The following is a 23,095-nucleotide window of genomic DNA, read 5'->3' as shown; positions in this document are numbered from 1 at the left end:
ACGGTTTCTACTTAGGTCTTACATTGATATCGTATTCTGGACGGACTGTCGCCGAGACATCAGCAACGTGGGATCAGACAGGTTAGCCAGAGGTGGAGATGAGCGAAATAACGAGAAATTTGCGCAACTGTCATGAGGATTGAAGAATTTTCACTTCTAGCTCGCAACTAGGAACTCCTTCAGAACGAAAATAGTGCCGCGAGGCCTCCAGCTTCTAGTCATAGTAAGCCGCCACCAACTGTGCTAGATGGCCCAGTCTTTCTAGAAATGGTCTACTTCCCAATCAAGATGGCCGTTTTCATCGGCTTCTTTAGCTGAGAGCACTGTCTTGTTTCATAACCTCGTTCAAGGTAACCTCAGCCGGGATGATGCTAATTTTCTACCGCGTGGCGACAAGTGTTAATTTGATTAGATGCGGCATATTCAATATACATGGCGTGACCAATTCTAGAAAGTGGATAGAATCCAGGCTGGACACGGGTTGAGATGAATAATTCTCCGACAATATGCAGCTAATCGTACGCAGGTACAAGAAGAGCATTCATTTTTATAATCTATTTGGCACGGAAGCGGCGCGGCCAAGCACTATTGGGCGCGAGCAGGGTGTGCGGGTGCTTAGCGCTGACTTTATATATCCGTGCGCACTTAAATTGGATTCCAAGTATGCATGTTGGTCTCACATTGACAGCCGCCCAGTATTACCTGCCTTGCAAGCTCGGATACGGCCTTAGTACTACTATGTACGTACACGAGTACATACATACATACTAGTAGTATGTCTGTACAGATATAAATACAATTATTTTTGAAATACGGAATCACAAATTATGTACGTATTTTTAATTTAAATACTTTACAGTGGTATATTACGCAAGTATATAGCGCGATTTTGCGTATTGTGGTATTTCCATACCATATGTACATAGATATACACTGCTTCAAAATCGACAATACACCTGTGACATATGATACCGAGAGATATCCATGCTTTCTTCCCCATGTAGGTATACCCAGACATCAGACATCCTTGCCAGCTGATGGTCAGACTGTTGCATGTGGAGAAAAAAAGAACGTGGTTGAATGCACCTCAAATTGCCCCGCATGCTGTGTGCGTGAACTAAGTCGAAGCCCGGATGCATCCATCTTTCCTGTTTATTTTTTCAATAAGTCATTGATGAGCAACGGGATTACTCCCTCAATAGTGCTTCACTACCTGTCCTCACAATGATACTTCCTCAATGGGCATTTCCGCTCGCCATCCGGGCGTTAGGTTTAGGGTTGGTGGGATTGATAGTTCATGTACGACACCCTCAATTCATACCTGTGCGGTCTCGGCTGGGATATTGCTAATATGTAGTATAGGTGGTGGTGCTGCTCACCTATCGAATTTTCTTTCATCCTCTCGCGAAGTATCCTGGGCCATGGCTGGGAAAGATCAGCAATCTTTACGCTGGATATCATTCTTGGAGAGGTGACCTCCACGTGGATATGTGGAGGTGTCATGAGAAATATGGTGATTTTGTGCGATATGGGCCTAATAGCCTGTTGGCCAACACGAACAAAGGACTCCATGGTATGCCTTTGCCCTTTGAATTGACGCGAGAGTGGCTTGCTAATGAATGTGTGTTGTGTAGATATCTACAGCCATGGCAAGAACTTTCAAAAGTCACAGAGATACGCTGCGATGGTCCATCGGGCTCCCAACACGTTGACAGTCATTGATAAGAAAAAGCATGGCAAAAAAGAGAAGGGTCATCAGCCAGGCCTTCTCGGATAATACACTCAAGTCTTACGAGGGGGTCATTCTTGAGCAGGTTCAGCACCTGTGCAACGCTTTGCGAAAGGGTACTGATGGCAAACCAGTTCCTGTTGGATCTTGGTCACCCCCAAAGGATACTGCCCATCTCAGTATGTCTCCTGGTCCTGGCTTTGCTCTTATTTTGGTTCAATGACTAACCGGAATCTTACAGGCGATTACTTCACTTTCGATGTAATGAGCAACGTTATCTTTGGAGTGCCATGGTCCACTCAGCGTGATCCAAAATACCGCTTTGTTCCGGACGTCATCGAGAGATCCAATGTGCGCGTTGGTGCATTGGCTCAGGCTCCTGAGCTGGCTTTCTTACGACTCGACAAGTACCTGTTTCCAGACGCTATCCAGGCTCGTGACAAATTCATCCATTTTGTGGAAGAAATGTTACGCCAGGGAATTCAAGCATCGACTAAGACAGGAAAAGGAGCATTTTCAATCTTGAGCAAAGCGATTGACCCAGAAACAGGTCTCCCTCTTCGCATGAAAGAGCTGGCAGGCGAGAGTGCCACTCTGATCGTTGCCGGTAAGAATAAAATGAATAAGCCGTGCAAAAATTTTGGGTTACTAACTGGATGATTTCAAAACAGGCACTGATACAACTTCGACTGCTTTGGCGGCTTGTTTGTTTTATCTGTCCCACCATCCCAGTGCACTAGAAAGAGCCACTTGTGAAGTCCGCAGCGTATTTGAGTCCCCAGATTTGATCGGCATGGGCACACAGATGCACCAGTGTGTCTTCCTGCGTGCCTGTATTGAAGAAAGTATGCGCTTGTCCCCATCTGCGGCTAGTTCGCTGTGGCGAGAGGTGACGGACACAGGTGCAGATGTTGACGGTCAATACCTTCCACCTGGGGTAGACGTGGGAACCTGCATCTACAGCATCCATCATAACCCTGCCTACTATCCGCAGCCTTTCTCTTTCCGCCCCGAGCGATGGATCGCGAATGAAGCTCACCTTGTCCAGAGCGACGTCGAGCTAGCCCGATCTGCCTTCAACCCCTTCTCAATCGGCCCCCGTAGCTGCATTGGAAAAGGCCTAGCATATGTTGAACTCCATCTTGTTTTGTCGCATGTGCTTTGGGCCTTTGATCTGCATCTAGCACCGGGGGAGCTCGGTCACATTGGTGAAGGCAAGGAGGATGCTCCTTTTGGACGGCATCGGGTGAATGAATTCCAGCTATGGGATCATTTGACTTGTGCTAAACATGGACCGTTTGTGGAATTCAAACCGCGGATCTAGGGGTTGATAAAGGGAGGAGAAATTATACAGATTTGGGGTAAGGTGTAGAATGAGGGATGAAGGAGCAGAAAATAAATTGTAATTTGAGTGAATATTCATATATAACACAAAGGACAAGTTAATTGATAAATATACTGTTATCTTGAAGTCATGTTCTCCATTAATAAAATTGTTGGAATCCATCTCGTTCAGATGTTATGCATGCCAATTCCTTGAGGTCAGGGTTTCCCAAAGACTTCGGGACGCGAGGTCTCGGAAACTAGAGGGGATTAGGTAATGAATTCGGGCTTGATTCGGGTAGTTAGAAGCCGCTGGGCGTCATTGCGTTTGATGCAAGCCGGTTAGGGCACGGGCTTAACTCCTAACCGCGCATGAGCCTGGCCCATATAGAACATACCGCAGTACGAATTATACGACTAACGTGTGTTATAGTGGCTGTATGGGAGGCTGTGTATGTATTAACGTATGTATGTATAGTTCTCGTACCCGTCTCCATACCCGTTTACATACCAGGTTCGGTACATAAATACACAGTACCACCCTTAGTTACAAGTAATACAATGGCAGTTACCGTGACCCTGTTCCTCCATCCCGTGATGGGAAGGTTATAGAGAACCTTTTCATTTCGGTAATAGCTAATCTAACCCCGCTAATGCAAGGCGGTTGCAACTAAAAAAAAAAAAAAAAAAAGTATGGCGGTCCGAGCGCTCAAGGATGGTAGCTTGGATGGTCAAGCGACGAGGTAGGAGAGATACGAGTAGAGAGGACCACAGAGCTCATTCGACGCTTATTATATACGTCTTTTGCCTTGGATCAGTGTGGCGCTAGGTGAAGCACAAAAGATTTTGCGCACTCTGAATCTCAAGCTACGTCGCAAAATCGCCCATCATGAGCAACGAAAATGCATTGCTAGGCATTGTCTGCAAGTTTCCTGCCCTACGATCAGAAGAAAACGAAGTAGAGTCGAAAATCGAGCAGGCGCAAGTCTCGATTGAGTTGCCAACGACGGAATTCCAATCATGGCTACGCGACTTCAGTCGCGAACAGAACATCCCTGTGTCTAGCATCTTCATTGCTCTATGGGGCCTAATTTTGAATACCTTCACGGGAAATGGAGAAATCTGCATGGCATCTGTGCTAGGCAATGCACAGCTTGAGCTGGTTACCACCGTGGTAGACGAGCAAGCCACTATCATAGACTTGCTTCAGTCAGTTGCAGATGGAGCGCGACACACTGGAGACTACACATCGGAGCTGCCGTGCAACACGGCTGTGTACTTCGACCGCAAAATAGAAGAAATTGACAGGGACCTAAAACAAGTAAGTTAGACATGTGTGTTCTGAGAAGCAAATCTGAAAATTGACCATGTTTGGGTATTAGTTCGAAGTATCCCTGGTAGTAGTGGATGCAGATGCACAAACCGAGATCGATATTACTCTGATGTATCAAACCAACCATCTTGCACCATCACAGGCAAAATACGTCGCACAAACGGTCAGTCAGTTGCTGAAGGAACTCGAGCTTGATGCAAAACGACAAATCTCGCAAATCAACCTTCTACACCCTGAAACCGAGAGGCAGCTACAGACTTGGGGCAGTCACCCTCCAGCAGTGGTTGAATTTTGCGTGGGACAACTATTTGAGGAGACGGTGCGACAAAGGCCACAAAATGAGGCAGTGTGTACGGCCGACGAGGTTCTCACATACCAGGAGCTGGATCACCTTAGTGGACGATTGGCCCTTCATCTGCAGGATCTTGGAGTAGGACCAGAAGCTGTGGTAATTCTGTGTTTCCCCAAATCAGCGTGGGCCGTGGTGGCCATGATGGCTGTCATTCGTGCGGGTGGTGCTATCCTGTTTCTGGATCCATCACATCCCACAGCCCGACACCGTGAAATTGCGGATCAAGTCACAACACAATGGCTCCTCACTGCACCGGAGCATGCTGCCCAGATGGAATGGCTCGATGGTGCAGTATTGTCTATCGATCGTGCCTTTGTGGACTCCTTAGGGCCGACTCCCGAGGGAATGGTTCTAGAATCAACCGCCATCTCCTCCAACACATTGTACATTATCTTCACCTCGGGCAGCACTGGCAAGCCCAAAGGATGTGTCATTGAACATCGACAGTTCTTGACTGGGTCTCGTGCACAGCAGAAAGCGTCTGGGATGGATTCCAACGATCGAGTGTTGCAACTGGCCTCGTTCACCTTTGACGTGAGTATCCTTGAGATTTTAACCTCACTTATATCGGGAGCCTGTGTCTGTATCCCAGACGACCGACAGCGGTCGCAGGGGCCAGCCTCCTGCATCCAGCAGTTTGGTATCACCTGGGCCTTCCTCACACCATCCCTGGTAAAGTCTATGCGTCCAGAGCAGGTACCCACTCTGAAGTTCCTGGTGTTGGGAGGCGAAGCAGTTTTGGAGGAAAATATTCAGGTCTGGGCACCGCATGTGCGATTGGCGAACGGATATGGACCAACTGAATGCTCCATCGCTGCAACAGCAAATGTTGTACTTTCCATCCACACCAATCCCATGAACATCGGATACCCCTTGGGTGGCTGTTGTTGGATTGTAAAGCCGGATGACCATGATAGCCTCGTTCCCATTGGAGCTCCTGGAGAGCTGCTCATCCAAGGTCCCATCGTCGCGCGTGGATACTTCAATGAGCCCGAAAAGACCCAAGCTGTCTTCCTGGACTCAGCCAAGTGGGTTCATGCGGATCCTACATCATCTTCACGCATCTACAAGACTGGCGATTTGGCTCGTTTCAACGCGGACGGTACAATCCACTTCATAGGCCGGAAGGATAACCAAGTGAAGTTACGCGGCCTACGAATCGAGCTGGGTGAAATTGAACACCGCATAGCCGCCCACCCACTAGTTCGACAAGTATCTGTTGTACTCGCAAAAGATGGCCCTTGTCAGGCTAAACTGACGGCCGTGGTCTCCTTGAATGAGCTTCAGCAGCCATCGTCGAACCTCGAGTTGCTCACCGGAGAGCAATATACCGCTGCCACAGACCAACTGGGGGCCGTTGCCATGTCAGTCTCAGAGCAACTGCCCAGTTATATGCTGCCAACGGTATGGGCGCCAGTCTGGTCTATCCCGTTGACAGTCTCCGGGAAACAAAACGGAGTGGCAGTTCGCCAGTGGGTGCAGCAAATGTCTATCGAAACATATAATGGACTCATCGGAAAAGGTGGCGACCTTGAGCGGGTTAGCCCATCAAATGAGCTAGAGCGCGAAGTGGAAGCGCTGTGCTGCGAAATTCTGGGCTTCCTACAGCCAGAAGAGGTGTGGCTAAACAAGTCCTTCATCCAGAACGGGGGTGACTCCATCAAGGCAACACAGCTCCTCGATAGATTGCGCCGCCAGGGAGTTGCCGTTTCATTTGAGGATGTGATGCAAAGTGTGAGCTTGATTGAGCTTGTTCAACGCATTGAGACTCAAGCTCCAGTTAATCCTCCTGCCCATCAGGCGGTCCGTGAATATTCACCCTCCTTGGATGAGAAGCGACTTGCACGAGTTGGCCTCGACATCAACTCGGTGGAGGATGTGTATCCGCTGTCCCCTGTCCAGCGAGGCATTCTCCTAAGCCAACAGCAGGAACCAGCGAGCTACCAGTTGCGTATCACCTGCGAGGTATTGCCCTCACCAGGAGGTAAGATTAACCAACTTCGCTTGCTGGATGCGTGGCAACAAGTTACTGCCCGGCACCCTGCGCTGCGGACCATCATGGTTGAGACTGAGACCGAGGACGGCCTGTTCGACCAGCTAGTTCTGCAAAACAGCAACGCAAGAATTCTGGAATGGAAACAAGAAAGTGAAAACGCCTTTTGGAAAGCCCAGGCAGAGTTCTCTAGGACAGATACGGCGCTGCAACCGCCAGTGGTGTTCATAGTCTCCGTCACAGATGATGGGAAGAACTTCGTCACAATCGACATCAGCCACGCCCTTGTCGATGGAGTCTCCATCTTGATATTGTTACGGGACGTCTGTCTTGCATATGATGGCAAACTGCCAACGGGTCGTACAATAAAATACTCTTCTTATATTGACTATATCCAACGGCTGTCTGTCGAGTCCTCCTTACAATATTGGACTAAGCACCTGGAAGACGCCATCCCCTGTCACATTCCCACTCTGAACGATGACATCCTCATTGAGGGCCAACCAGGCGAACTGAAAATGGATATCGAGGGCATAGACGCGCTTTATGAGCTTTGCGCTGCCATGAACTTCACGCCGGCCACTGTTTTCCAAGCTGCATGGGCTCTGGTCTTGCAGGCCTATACAGGCCAGGATGATGTCTCCTTTGGCTATCTCACTGCAGGCCGCGAGATGCCTGTGGCTGAGATTAGTGAGGCAGTCGGTGTGTTTATCAATATGATGGTCTATCACATGCAGCTCTCTCCGCAGACCACCATCGCTTCGCTTGCGAAGGAAACCCAGAAGAGCTTTTTGGGAGGCCTTCCCCATCAGCACTGTTCGGTTGCTGAAATACAGCACGCCTTAGGGCGTTCCAAACCGTTATTCAACACCATCATGTCTCTACAGAGCGCCCTAGGGGAGGATATATTGAGCGGAGAGCCTGATGGGAAGCTAGGCTTCAGGGTTGTGGCTGAATTTGACCCAACGGAGGTGATTCCAGAGAGAGATTGTCCCCATTTCCTGACCTACAGATGTGCTAACCATGCGTAGTATGATGTCTCGGTCAATATTTTCGTATCTAAAGAACGGGTGTCCCTGACCCTTCGTTACTACAGGGCAGCTCTCAGCGATGCCATGGCCGAGAACGTCCTAGCAACGTTTTGTCGTGCTATCTACACCGTTGTTCACAGACACACATCCATTTTAAGCGATTTGGACATGATGAGTGACCGAGATCATGCTCAAATTGCACGTTGGAATAACCATCAATGGGTTGATGTCGACGCCTGTGTTCATGATTTGATTTCCGACCAAGCACTCGCTCGCCCTCAGGCCATCGCCATCGACGCCTGGGATGGCAGCTTTACTTACCAAGAGCTGGATTCCATAACCAGTGCTCTGGCTAAACTGCTCGTGCAAAAGGGTGTCGAACCAGAGACTTTTGTGCCCATTGGCTTTTCTAAATCCCGCTGGACAGTTGTTGCCCAGTTAGCGACGTTGAAAGCAGGAGGAGCATGTGTTGCCTTTGATCCCGAGCACCCCAGAAGCCGACGGGAAGGAATAGTCCAGCAATGCGATGCTACTATTGCCATTGTCGCAGAAGGAAACGAGTCGTTATTCGAGGAACTAGTGCCACTCGTAATCGTCCTGGGGGCGAATACTATCAGTAACCTGCTCCAGAATCAGCAAGCTTCCACCCTTGCTCCAATTGTGCACGCAGTCTCCTCCTCCAATCCTGCTTTTGTCGTTTTTACATCTGGCAGTACTGGCAAGCCGAAGGGAATTGTCCTCGAGCACCACGCGATCTGTAGCAGTGCGAAGGCACATGGTCCTGCCATGAACTATGGCCCGGATGCCCGAGTCCTGCAGTTTGCCTCCTACACGTTCGATGTCAGCATCGGTGAGACTTTCACATGTTTGATGAGTGGTGGCACACTTTGCATTCCCAGTGAGGATGAAAGGATGAATGATTTAGCTGGTGTCATCAACAGGATGAACGCTAAAGTTGTATATCTCACGCCGTCAGTTGTGAGTCTGCTACACCCATCGCAGGTCCCCGGAGTCCACACCTTGGCGCTTGGAGGTGAAGCCGTTCGAGAGAACAACATCACAACCTGGGCGGAACGCACCAATCTAGTGAACATCTATGGCCCAGCTGAATGTTCTGTGTGGTCGACAGGCCTTCAAGGAGTGCCAAAATCCGCATCTCCGCGAAACATCGGCTATGGTCTTGGTGCCAGGATGTGGATCACCAGTGTGGAAGATCCAGGTATGCTGTGTTCTGTCGGTGCTGTGGGTGAGCTATTGATCGAGGGACCAATTGTTGCCCGAGGATACCTGAAAGACGATGCTAAGACACGTGCTGTGTTTATCTCACCTCCTGCATGGTGGTCAAAGTACCAAGCCCAGGAGTACGGCCATGATATCAAGATCTATCGAACTGGTGATCTTGCCAGGTACAACTCTGACGGCTCCATTCATTTCATCGGTCGCCGGGACCATCAAGTGAAGCTACATGGACAACGTGTGGAAATGGGTGAAATCGATCGGACATTGCTGATGCACGAAAAGGTTCAGAATGCCCTAGCTATAGTGCCCACAAAAGGCCGGCTGGCAGGTAAGCTGGTGGCGGTGCTAAGTTGGAATGACGAGGTTCATACTCTCAGCAAGGCTGGTATCGAGTTGCGCGGGGTTTCTAATGTCGACACATCACCCGTAAGAGACTGGCTTGCCACGAGGCTACCTGCCTACATGATCCCTGCCACCTGGCTCATCGTCCAGTCCATACCAGTGACAAAAAATGGAAAGTCCGATCGTCCGTCCGTGGTTGCCTGGGTGGAGGATTTGCAGCAGCTTGATGATATCATGGCACCAAGTGATAGCGCCAATGATCCCGAGAGTAGTCCGAGAAACCAGATGGAAACGGATATCAGGGAGGTGATCAGCTCTGTACTCAATCTTCCCCTATCGGATGTTTCTATGAATCGCAGTTTCATGGCCTTGGGAGGAGATTCAATTACTGCAATGCAGACCTCCTCCCGATGTCGAGGCCGTGGCATCCAGTGTGCAGTCAAAAGCATCCTGAAGAGCAAATCCCTTCGTCAAATAGCTGCTGAATCGACGATTCTCACCAACACTGGGGAATCGACGAGGACTGATAGTCCGGCTTTCCGTCTCCTGCCAAGTATACATTCATCCGACCTCGACGAATGGGTCAGACGCTTGGGATACACAGGACTCTCCGACATCGAAGATGCCTATCCCTGCTGTCCCATGCAGGAAGGAATCTTGATCAGCCAAGCGCAGACTCCGGAGACTTACAAGTTCTCAGCTGTATGTGCTATCCGAGCAGTAGACACAAGGAAGCCATTGGAGATGAATCGGCTCCACATGGCATGGCAGCGTGTTGTCGCGAGCCATCCTGTTTTGCGCACGTTTTTTGTTGAAGGACTATCAGGAGACGCCTTGTACAGTCAAATTGTACTACGAGAACACACTCCACGAGTTGAGACTGCCAAGACCCTAGAGAGTCTGTTGCGCTATGATCAGGAAAACCCCGTCGACTATAACGAGTCGGTCCCACCGCACCGTATGACTGTTTTTGAGGATGAAGACGCCCTGTACTTCAACTTGGAGATCAGCCATACTTTGATTGATGGCGCATCGATGCCCCTGTTACTAGGTGATATCAGGGCGGCCTACGACAATGAGATCCCTTCTGGGCCTCTCTTTAGTGACTATATCGCATTTTGGCAGCGACAGTCTCGCGAGGCTACCACCACATTTTGGACCAAATACCTGGAAAGTATGCAGCCGGCCGTGTTCCCATCTCTGCTGGATAACATTGTTCCCGAAAAGGCGCTCCGCGTGGTCAAAATGCCAGTGACAAACAGCATGCTCTCCGAGCTCCACGCTTTCTGCAGAGACAACGAGTTGACTATTGCCAATGTATTCCAAGCCGCCTGGGCTCTGGTTCTGCGGGCCTACACCAGAAATGTGGACGTGGTATTTGGCTATCTGTCATCAGGGCGTGATGCTGACGGTCTCGATTTGGATCACGCTGTGGGTCCATTTATCAACATGTTGCCCTGTCGGATCCAAGTCGACGATTCCTCCAGATTGGTCGATATTGTGAGAAAAATCAACAGTGACTTTTTAGACTCTCTCCCGCATCAACACACGTCATTAGCAGAGGTGCAGCATCATTTGCGACTCTCTGGAGAGCGTCTGTTCAACACCACCCTTTCACTGCAACGATCCATGGTCGAATCCGATGAGAGGAGCAGTAGCATTGCGGTCGAGTACATCGGTGGTTCCGATCCAACGGAGTATGACCTAGGTGTCAGCATTACGGTTGGAGACACTGTCATTGATGTTGATATCAATTACTGGACAACTTTCATGTCCGATGAGAAAGCTAGCATGCTGGCTTCAACTTTCAGCACAATTCTCACTAATATGTTGGCCTCGCCGACTAAAGAAATCCGAGCCCTCGACTTCATCAGCGAACAGCAACATGAATACCTAATGGCACTCAATGGAAATGGCAAAATTCCCGCGACCACCGCAGGGTGCATTCACGATGAGGTCCACCGACAAGCGTTGGCCCATCCATCCGCACCCGCCATTGAATCTTGGGATGCTTCATTCACATACTCTCAGTTGGATCAATGGTCTAACAAGCTAGCGACAAAGCTTGTCTCTATTGGGGTCGGCGCTGAGCATGTGGTAGCCCTCTGCTTCGACAAGTCTGCATGGACCGTAGTGGCAATGCTGGCAGTCCTCAAGGCCGGTGGTGCCTATACTTCAATGGGCCCATCCCATCCTAGATCACATCTAGCGCGAGTTATCCTGGCTACCAAAAGTCTCGTAATTTTGGCAGGATCAAAAGAATATGGAAGCTTAGTAGGGGATCTTGTGGATCATGTCATCGTTGTTGAATCTTCTCTATTCCCATCACTCCCCGATCATGATTTGGGGATTCTTCCAACTGCATCTCCGAACAGTGCGGCAATGATCAACTTCACCTCGGGGAGTTCTGGAAAACCCAAGGGGATTGTCGTCCGCCACAGTGGTCTACGCTCAATGATAGCGCACAACGCAGATATGGGGATTGATCGATCCACTCGTGTCCTACAATTCTCCGCGTACACCTTCGACACCAGTAATGCGGAGATTTTCTTCACCCTGTGTGTTGGAGCATGTATTTGTGTCCCATCAGAGGATGAACGGCTCACTGACCTGGCTGGGGCAATGACGAGATTGAGGGTGGACTATGCATTTCTGACTCCCTCGCTAGTCATATCCCTCTTACCAGAGATGCTCCCCACATTGAAGACACTGGTGCTTATTGGAGAAGCTGTTCCCACTGATCTTCCACCGAAATGGCAGAACCATGTTCGTTTACTTAACAGTTATGGCCCGGCTGAATGCTCGGTGATGTCCTCTTTTGAGGTGTTGGAGGATGGCGTGCCATCGACCAGTATCGGACGAGGGCACGGATGCCTGTTCTGGGTCACCGATCCCGAAGACAGCCAAAGACTTATGCCGGTCGGATGCTCCGGGGAACTGCTCATTGAAGGTCCCATTGTCACTCGCGGGTATCTGGATCCGAAGCTTACCGCAAAATCGTTCATTCCCCCTCCAGTATGGCGTGGAGAGACGCGTAGTGGATCGAGGTTGTATAGAACGGGTGATCTCGTCAGAATCCTTCCGGATGGAAACATGCTGTTCCTAGGCAGAGCTGATGGACAGATCAAACTGAACGGGCAGCGTATTGCCACATGGGCCATCGAGGAGGATATCACTCGTCACTCTCTGATCCATCAGACGGCCCTTGTCGTACCCACCGAAGGACCCTGCAAAAAGAAACTGGTTGCCATAGTGGTATTTGAGAATGAAGTGTCTACACAGGATGTTGCTATAGATGGGGTCGTACCCTTCAGTCAGGATGCCGACAAGGGCAAAGCCATTGACCAGGTCACCGCCATCCGGGGTCATCTCGCAGAAAATTTCCCCAGTTATATGATGCCCTCTGTCTGGTTGTTGTGCTCCCGTCTTCCTCTAACCGCATCACGAAAGCTGGACCGGCTCACGGTCAAGAGCTGGGTGGAAAGTATGGATCAGCAGACATATTTCGATGCGCTTGCTGAGAGGGAGCAACAAATTGATCCCACCGAGAGCGATATTCCCACGTCCAATGCTGCGGAGCGTTTGCAGCGGATTATCGGTCGCGTTCTGAATTTGCCGTTGAGTCAAGTGTCTCTGCAGCGATCCTTTTTCAACCTTGGCGGTGACTCGATTACCGCCATGCAGCTGGTGGTGACATGCCGAAATGAGGGCATAAAACTGCTCTTCAAAGACGTGATGCGCAGTGCCAGCATTAGCGCCCTAGCCGACGGTGTGCAGATGGTCGACCATATCAATGTGCACCAGCACAGAGACCAGTTAGACACGCCATTTGACCTGACCCCCATCCAGCAACTCTATTTCCAGAGCATATCTCAAGGAAGCCATGACGCGTCAGCAAATCAATTCAATCAAAGTTTCCTTTTCCGCCTGACCTCCGATGTGCCCGTGGAGCAGTTGAGGGCAGCGGTTGACAAGGTTGTTCAGCGTCACTCAATGTTGCGAGCACGATTCCGTCAGTCACACAACGGACAATGGAAGCAAATATTGATTGGCCACAGCGCCATGGCATATCGATTCAGGCACCATGCTGTAGGCAACGAACAAGAGGCACTTGATGTTGCACAACAGGCGCAGGAAGAACTTGATATTCAAAACGGACCTGTCTTCGGCGTCGAGCTCTTTTCAATTACAGACCAGAGTCCGATGTTATTCCTAGTAGCTCACCATCTAGTCATTGATTTGGTGTCGTGGCGCATCATCTTCCAGGAACTCCAAGATTCGATCGATGGGCAAGTGTCTCAAGCCCCTACTCCTCCATTTTCGTTCCAGCAATGGCAGCAACTGCAGACCGAATACGCTGCTGAGCATCTTCCGCCCAGTCAGGCTTTACCCTACACGATCCCCCCAGCAGACTATGTTTACTGGGGCATGGAAGACGTTCCCAATTTTGCCGGCGACACCATCCAAATATCTGCTGTATTGGAACCACGGGAGAGTGAAGCCTTGTTGACCGGTTGTCACCAGGCAATGAGAACAGAACCACTCGATATTCTTGTCGCAGCTCTATTCGCCTCATTTGCGGAGACCTTTCAACGAACCCCACCTGCCATCTTCAATGAAGGCCATGGCCGTCAGCCGTGGACCAGTGATATCGACCTCTCCGACTCGGTGGGCTGGTTTACCACTGTTTTCCCGTTCTTCCTATCCGGCCTAGAGCCGAACACACCCTCTAAGGAGATTGCTCGTGGTGTGAAGGATCAGAGGCGTACGCTTCCTGCCAATGGATGGTCCTACTTTACCTCAAGGTACTTGAACGAGAGTAGTGTGAAAGCCTTTGCCGACCACATGCCCGTGGAAATTCTGTTCAATTATCTCGGGTTATACCAGGGGTTGGAACGTGCAGAAGGCATTTTCCAGCTAGTGCCGTTTAACAAGGGCGATGTAGGGTCTGCGGTGCGGCGTTACGCTCTGTTCGAGATCAATGTATACGTGATCAATGGATCTACACATATCTCTTTCACGTTCAATCGTCATATGAAGCATGTGGACCGTATAGAGAAGTGGTTGGAGAACTTCACGACTTCTTTGAAGGATATGTCCCAGAGCCTGGCTGTGGCAGACTTCACTCTCACCCGGAGTGACTATCCGCTCCTCAACATCTCATACCCTGATTTGGATAGGCTGCAAAACTCTCGGATCCCTCAGCTTGGCCTGACATTGGATGATATCGAGGATCTATATCCGTGCTCTCCGCTGCAAACAGGCATCTTGCTCAGTCAGATTCGTCTCGAGGATGCATATCTCTACCACGCCATCATGCGGATGGACTCCTGCGCTGGTGTGTCTCTGAATGCGAAGCAACTGGCTGCAGCCTGGCAGCAAGTAGTCGATCGTCACACAATTCTGCGCACTGTTTTCCTCAAAGGAATTACACAGCAACCGTTTGACCAAATGGTTCTTCGCAGCCACCGCGCTGTATCTCCGATCCTGACTGCGGAGTCAAATAGCCAGGCGCTAGACCTTCTCAAGCGCTATGAGCCGCTAGTCCCATCAATAATTGAACCGCCTCATCGCTTGGTCGTGGTGCAATGTGCAGAAGGCCCCGTTTTCTTCCGACTCGACATGAGTCATGCTCTTCTGGATGGAACTGCAATGTCGGTACTGATCAACGACCTTGCATCTGCGTACGGCAATCAGATATCTGCCTCGCCGGCTATCCCATATAGTGACTATATTGCATATATCCAATCACAGCCGGCGGCGGATGGCCTAGAGTTCTGGTCGGATCACCTGGCTGATGTCAAGCCCTGCCATTTCCCTTCTCTGTTGCTGTCTAGCGAACCGGAACCGGAGATGAAAACTATCGATGTGACGGTGCCTGATCACTGGGAAGTTCGTTCATTCTGCCAGGAGAACAATATCACATTGGCCAATGTGATCCGATTGGCATGGTCCCTGGTTCTTGCCGCGTATACCGGCGAAGAGCACGTATGCTTTGGCTACCTCACAGCTGGCAGAGAGGTTCCTTTACCGGGTGTCGAAAATGCCGTCGGGCCTTTTATCAACATGCTGGTTTGTGCAACAAATCTTGGCCAAATTAGCCAGAAGCCGGTCGTTACTGAGTTGCAAGACCTTCACGATGAATATCTCAAGATGCTTCCATATCAACATGTCGGTTTGGCTGAGATCCAGCACGCGCTGGGTGTGACTGGCCAGTCATTATTCAATACAGTAGTGAGCTTCCAGCGTCGTGATGTTGGAATGCTAGTGCTGGACGACCTTCAGCTCACGTATCTGGATGGATGCGATCCTACTGAGGTAAGCTCAAGAATATTTCCCATATGGAGCTATGAATGAGTGGATAACTAACGCTATATATATATATATCTTCAGTACGATATCAGTGTCAATGTTGCCGATACCGATCACGGTTTCACGGTTGATCTGGGATATTTGACTTCACGACTTTCCCCGGAATATGCAGTCCATGTCGCAGGAGCTCTTTCAGCCGCACTTACATCTATTGTTTCTCGCACTTCATCTACAGTAGGATCGGTTGATATTTTTGACTCCGCGGCCCAGAAGCAAATCTTGGACTGGAATTCCTCCATGCCTCCAGTTGTGAATGAGACTCTGCAGTCACTCTTCCAGCGACATGTAAGTGCATGTCCAGATGCACCAGCCATTGCTTCCTGGGATGGACACATGACCTATGCGCAGCTCGACGAGAAATCATCCCAGCTCGCCCATCTACTTGTCAACATGGGCATTGGCTCGGATAATCTCGTTCCAATTTGCTTTGAGAAGTCAGCTTGGGCAATAGTTTCCATGCTTGCTGTTCTGAAGGCAGGCGCGGGCTTTGTCCCGTTGGATCCTTCTAGCCCATGCAACAGACTGGAACTTATCATACAACAGACAGCTTCGAGTTTGGTGTTGGCTTCCGAGGAGAAGATGGCGTTGGTAGTTGATCTCGTGCCCAAGGTGCTGGTGGTTTCTGCAAGTGCTAGCATCTGGGATGAGGATGCCCACGTGTTGAATGGCTCGGTTTCTCCCCTGAGTGTCGCATATGTGCTGTTCACCTCGGGCAGCACTGGAACTCCTAAAGGCGTTGTCATGGAACACGCAGGAGTCAGTACCAGCGTAATCCACCATGGAAAGGAAATTGGCTGCAGCGCTGCCACCAGAATGTTCCAGTTCGCAGCATTCACCTTCGATGCGTGCATCCTGGAGATTTTCACGACTCTAGCCTATGGTGGGTGTATCTGTCTCCCATCTGATGCCGAGCGGATGAGTGATATTTCCGGTTCCATGACCAGATTGGATGCTAATACCTCCTTCCTCACCCCTTCCGTGGTGCGTCTGCTTCGACCGGAGCAAGTGCCCACTCTGAAAACTCTTATCCTTGGAGGAGAGGCGTTGCATGAAGATAACATCCAAACTTGGTCAGAGAGTCTGCGTCTCATGAACGGCTACGGGCCAACCGAAACCTGTGTTTTCTGTGTCATGAAGACTTTTGCAGGCAAGAATGACCGGTGCGACGTTCTCGGTCGTGCTGTGAGTTCTGTTGCCTGGATCACTCGCCCGAACAATCATGAGCAGTTGGCTCCCGTTGGAGCCATTGGCGAGCTTTTGGTGCAAGGAAGTACATTGGCTCGAGGCTACCTCCACGACCAAACGAAAACTGATCAAGTCTTCGTTTCGAATCCGGCCTTCTATTCGACGCCGGAGAATTCTATTGAGCGATTCTACAAGACCGGAGATTTAGTCCGCTATAATATCGATGGGACTATCACGTACTTAGGCCGCAGAGACACACAAATCAAGCTCCGTGGTCAACGAATTGAGCTCTCCGAGATTGAACATCAGATTAACCGTCATTTGCCATCGAACACACAAATCGCGGTCGAGGTCGTGCTCCCTCACGGAGACCAGGAGCAAGCCCTTCTCGCTGTCTTCGTCTTCAAGCCTGTTAGATTAGCAGGCAGCGAGCTCCTTGGAGAAGTCACCGCAGACACAAGAGCGTTGGCATTGGATCTCAAGGCTCATCTCGCTCGGGTTCTTCCGCCATATATGCAACCATCTCTCTATGTTCCCACCAACTGGACGCCAACAACATCAGCACAGAAGCTAGACCGAAAGTCACTTCGCGATGCGGTGACCAAGCTGAGCGATGGTCAGCTGAAGGGTTATTCTCTTCGCGAAGATGGTCGGCGGGTGCCTCATACTGTATCCGAGAAGAAGGTCCAGGAACTATGGCATCGCATACTGAAGATTTCCTTAGACGAAATCCGATCAGAGGATAACTTTTTCCAGATGGGCGGAGATTCCATCGCAGCCATGAAAATGGCCGCTACTACTGGGGAAGATTTCCCCATCACCGTCATGGACATCTTCCAGTACCCCGTGCTATCCGAGTTAGCTGCTGTGATGGCCAACAAAGGTTTCGCTAACGACAACGATCCTATCTCCTTGGAGCCATTTGGACTACTTGATAACATTCCAGAGATTTCTAGTCTCGTGGATACCATCAGCCATGAATATTCCATCCCATCCGAGTCAATCGAAGACGTGTACCCATCTAGCCCTCTTCAGGAAGGTATGATGGCTCTTTCAATGCTCAATCCCAAGTCGTACATCCTGCGACGAGTTCTCCGCCTGGGTCCGGCTCTGGATATTGCTCGATTCCAATCTGCCTGGGAACTAGCCGCCCAGAAGAACCCGATCATGCGCACGCGCTTTGTACCAACTCCAAATGCCGGGCTTGTGCAGGTCGTGGTGAAAGACACTATTGACTGGAGGAGGGCGGCAGATCTGGAGCAGTACCTGGAACGTGACATGGCCGAGGCAATGGTCTATGGAGCTCCACCAGTACGGTATGGTCTCACAGAGGATGGCTATTTCATCTGGACCGCGCACCACGCCGTGTACGATGGCTGGTCGCTGCCCTTGATCCTCAATCAGGTCCAGTCTGCTTATGAGTACGATCATTGCCCCGAATCCACCTCATTCAACACCTTCATCAAGTATCTGCAAACCACCGATGCCCAGTTGACTCGGTCTTTCTGGGAAGAGCGATTGTCCGGGCCCCGTGCCTCAACATTCCCGGAGCTGCCCTCGCCGTCATACAGAGCTTCTGTTAGGGGCAGAGTGCAGCACGAAATCCATGTCCGACACCTTGCAGACTCCACCATTCTTAGAACTACCATATTGCGAGCTGCCTGGGGCCTACTTCTTTCCCGCTATGCAGATAGCGAAAATATCGTATTCGGTATGACCCTCTCTGGCCGCAATGGTCCAGTGTCTGGTATCGATGCCATGATCGGTCCCACAATTACAACAGTACCTGTGCGGATGAACATCGCTCCAGCACTCACCATCAATGAGTTCCTTGCCCAGGTTCAGCAACAATCGACGGAGATGATCCCTCATGAACATTTTGGCTTGCAAAATATTGCCGGCATCAGCTCAGACTGTGCCCGGGGAATCGAATTCCAGAATCTATTCGTCATCCAACCAGTGTCAGATGCCACTGCAACTGGGGATCTCTTGCCTGGTGTAGAAGAGATTGAGCTGCCTCTGGAGGACTTTGACAGTTACCCCCTGATAGTTGAATGCTTTGTTGCCGACGACAAAATCACCATTGAGATCCGCCATGATGATGACGTTCTCTCGGCCTGGCAGGTGCAGACTATGATGTACCATTTCGAACATCTCCTGGAGCAACTTACGGAAACGAAGAATCAAGAAGCTCAAGTCGCCTCTGTTGACCTCTTCGGTCCTCATGATCTCCAGCAGATCATCCAGTGGAATGAGCAGTATCCGGAAGTCGTCGAGTCAACTGTACCAGTTATCTTCGCCGGGCAAGTGTCAGGTCAGCCAGACGCCTTGGCTGTCGATGCTTGGGACGGCCGTTTGACATATAGTGAACTTGACTCTGTTTCGACGACCCTTGCTCGCCATCTCGTCTCCCTAGGAGTCGTCCCAGAAGCTCTCGTGCCTATGTGCTTCGACAAGTCGCGATGGGCTGTTGTCGCACAGTTGGCTGTCATGAAAGCCGGCGGTGCTTGTGTCAATCTCGATCCTGCCCACCCCCAATCGCGTCTCGAAACTATTGTCAAAGATGCCCAGGCTACAGTCCTTCTGACAAACCCTCGCCATGCCGATGTCCTCGGTACTTCCACCGGATTGCAGACGGTGCTGGTGACAGAGGACTTCATTTCGACTCTGAAAGACCTGACGCAACAGCTACCAACTATCAGCCCTCGAAATGCCGCATATGTGCTTTTCACCTCGGGAAGCACTGGTAAGCCCAAGGGTATCGTGATTGAGCACCGCTCGCTCTGCTCAAGCTCCAAGGCCCATGGAACACGCTGGGGGATTGGCCCCGGGACTCGACTCTTGCAATTCGCTGCGTATACATTCGATGTGAGCTGTGCGGATATCTTCACCACGTTGCAAAGGGGTGGCTGTATCTGTGTACCCTCAGAGGAGCAGCGCCTGAATGATCTATCGGGCGCAATCAACACCTTCCAGTGCAACTGGGCCTTCTTGACTCCCACAATCGCTGCTCTACTACCTGCAGACAATCTCCCGTCATTGAGAACTCTGGTTCTCGGCGGCGAGGCTTCCACACGCGACACCATCGCAAAGTGGCACAATGTTCTCGATCTCATTGTCTGCTATGGTCCCGCAGAATGCTCAGTATACTGCTCTGGCGCTCCTCCAGCCATCGCGACCAGTGATCCAGCAAACCTAGGTGCATCTATTGGATCCATTTATTGGATCGCTCACCCCCAGGATTCTAACCGACTGACGCCCCTGGGATGTGTTGGAGAACTGCTTCTGCAAGGCCCAACGGTGGCCCGAGGCTATCTTCATGATGCCGAAAAGACCGCCCAGGCATTCGTCTCGAACCCTGTCTGGGCACCAGTTCCAGGATCTCGATTCTATCGTACCGGTGATCTGGTGCGTTACAATGAAGATGGCACAATCCGGTTCGTGGGTCGCAAAGATAACCAAGTCAAAGTCCGAGGGCAGCGCGTGGAACTCGGTGAAATCGAGCATGCTATCCGTCTTGCAATGCCTACTCTCGCTCATGCGACCGTAGATGCGATGCAAGATCCCAATCATCCCCGGCAGATTGTGGTCGCTTTCTTGCATTATAGCAATCGCAGTGGCCCTGCGAAGCTCGTGGATATGTCTGTCAAACTGCAAGAAGAACTTGTGACCCTGCAACAGACCCTCGGTCAGCACCTTCCGTCGTACATGATTCCATCCATGTTCATCCCCCTCTCCCGTGTGCCTTTGACCATGAATGGCAAAGCCGATCGTCGACAATTACGTGAACTGGCAACATCCCTCTCTCAGGAGGATAGCTTAGCCTTTTCGCTGGCCAACAGCGTGAAGCAGGAGCCAACCACACCAATGGAAGTCCAGCTCCGTGAATTATGGGCTAAGGTATTGCAAGCTGAAAAGCATACCTTGGGCAAGAATGATCACTTCCTCCGGTGTGGTGGAGATTCCATCATCGCAATGAAGCTCGCGAGTCATGCGCGATCTGCAGGCTTCAACTTGACTGTTCAAGATATCTTCCAAACTCCGGTTCTCGAGGAGATGGCGGCTCTGATCTCCCAAAAATCACTGCAAATCCTTGCACCACAGTCAGATGTACCTTATACTCCTTTCTCTCTCATTGGTGACATTTCCCTATCCGATTTGCTTCCCAGCACGGCGCTTTCCACCAGTACACACCTGGAAAATATTGCAGACGTTCTCCCCGCGTCGGATTTCCAGGCCTCCGCGATTTCTCATTCTATGATGAAGTCCCATGGTTTGGTCAATTACCTCTTCCTTGATGGTGAAGGCCAGGTCCCATGGGACCTGGCGTTTATTCAGGAAGCATGGACTGTCTTCCTCCAAGCTCATCAAATCCTCCGGACTGTATTTGCCGCTCATGGAGACTGCTTCTACCAGGTAGTACTCAAAGACGTATCGCAACCTATCGGGTGGTACAAGGTGGAAGAAGAGATCGAACCGTTCTCCCACCTTCTTTGCAAAGAAGATGTCAACAAGGACTTGCCCCTGGGCAGTCTATTGACCCAGCTAGCTGTGGTTAGTAACCAAAAGCAACATCGACTCATTCTCCGAGTTTCTCATGCCCAATATGACGGTGTCTGTCTGCCCCGCGTCTGGCAGAGTTTCCAAGAAGTCCTCTCCGGTCGCACTCCTGCTCCGGAAGTTCCATTCTCCCACTTCATCGCCAATATCCATCCTCCTGGCCCAGACTCCCAAACATACTGGCGGGATTTCTTGTCAAATTCCTCGATGACCACCATCATTGCGCAATCCAAACCACAATACCAGAATGTATACGACCTACATCTGACCCGAACAATCTCAGTTACCTCCCAGTCCAGCTCTGGAATTACCTTCGCAACCATTTTGAAGACTGCCTGGGCTCTGGTCCTCTCTTCTTTGTCTGACAGTGCCGACGTTGTCTTTGGCCATGTCGTTTCAGGTCGCAATATCCCTCAACTCAATATCGAGCAAGTGATTGGTCCCTGTCTCAACATCCTCCCTACCCGTGTCAAGATTGACCCGACCGGGAGCATCAATGATCTTCTGGACTCTGTGCAGGCTCAGCATACCGCTCATATGGCCCATGAATCCCTAGGCACCCGCAATATTGTGCGAAGCTGTAGCCCATGGCAACCTTCTACTCGCATGAGCAGCATTGTGCAGCATCAAAACATTGACCAAGATGCGACGGTGACACTCGACAATCAGAAATATTTGGTTGGTGATTTCTGTCCCGCGGCAGATGAGGCGGACATTGCCATTAAGACGACCCCCCTTGACAACAACCAGATGGAGGTTCTTCTCATCACCTCGTCGCGCTCGGTTGGGGAATCCATGGCAGCTACCCTTCTGGATCGTCTTTGTATCACAATTCAGGCTATTTGCGACTCCACAGACCCCCAAGTCGCGGTCTCACAATTGATCCATTCTGAGGCCGTCCTCCCCTTGCCAAGTCCAGGGGTCCTGCATGAGGACTCTGCAGTCGGTCGCATCGATGACATTCCATCATTGGATGCGGATAAGCTCTCTGCCATCTATGCCAGCTGGCGAGAGGTTCTAGCTCAGCCTGAATTGCCGTTGGACTTGGAATCCGACTTCTTCGCCGTTGGTGGTGATCTGGTCTCGATCGCGTTGTTGACCGCCTTCTGGCAGCGCCAGGGATATCAGGTTGCTGTCGAGGATCTCTGGGATCATTCACAAGTCCGTGGGATGTTGGATATCTTGACTCGGGCGTCTGTCTAATTTTTGCTTTCTGGGAGATTTTGGTAGCGTCTGTTACTGTTTTGTTCTTCCTGTATACGGCGTTCACATGGCGTTAAACGGCCATCCCTACTATGTATTTCTGTCGCAAAATATTTGTAGTATCTTGTTGCCTCATTTATTCCTAAGTTCATTAGATGTTCTATTTTTTTCCACTTGTTTTGTGCTTTCTCTAATTAATTAGTGTGATGAGAAGATATATGGATGTGTACATGTAGAAATATATAGCAGAAGACTACGTCAAAAAATATCACCACAACCCGTTCAAACATTTTACTCATTTGAACACTTGCGATCGAGCAAAGATCGAAACCAACATTCCTAAAACAGAAAATACGAGATTTTGCGCCACGAGAGCTAAGGTTGCTTCGAAACGCGGGTACCTAAGTCTCATCTCGATCAAAGTAGCGTGCAA

The 23,095-nt window shown here is 50.5% G+C and overlaps 2 protein-coding genes across 2 annotated transcripts; both read left to right on the top strand.

The window, feature by feature from the left end:
* Positions 1-1,733: 1,733 nt before the first annotated feature.
* N7479_004280 (cytochrome P450) lies at positions 1,734-3,053 on the top strand (the record flags this gene model as incomplete). Its single annotated transcript, XM_057251977.1, has 3 exons — positions 1,734-1,908; positions 1,971-2,336; positions 2,401-3,053. 3 exons carry the CDS (start codon positions 1,734-1,736, stop codon positions 3,051-3,053), a joined length of 1,194 nt encoding a protein of 397 aa, XP_057111302.1.
* An 888-nt stretch (positions 3,054-3,941) lies between these two features.
* On the top strand, positions 3,942-22,662 carry N7479_004279 (HC-toxin synthetase; the record flags this gene model as incomplete). Its single annotated transcript, XM_057251976.1, has 4 exons — positions 3,942-4,373; positions 4,435-7,701; positions 7,762-15,660; positions 15,736-22,662. 4 exons carry the CDS (start codon positions 3,942-3,944, stop codon positions 22,660-22,662), a joined length of 18,525 nt encoding a protein of 6,174 aa, XP_057111301.1.
* Between the last annotated feature and the right edge of the window lie 433 nt (positions 22,663-23,095).

This window comes from Penicillium vulpinum (assembly GCF_028829585.1).
Source record: "Penicillium vulpinum strain IBT 29486 chromosome Unknown utg000002l_segment0_segment0, whole genome shotgun sequence".
In the NCBI taxonomy this organism is placed as follows: Eukaryota; Fungi; Ascomycota; class Eurotiomycetes; order Eurotiales; family Aspergillaceae; genus Penicillium; species Penicillium vulpinum.
The sequence above is the reverse complement of the archived record's forward strand: the minus strand, read 5'-3'. Positions and strand labels throughout refer to the sequence as shown.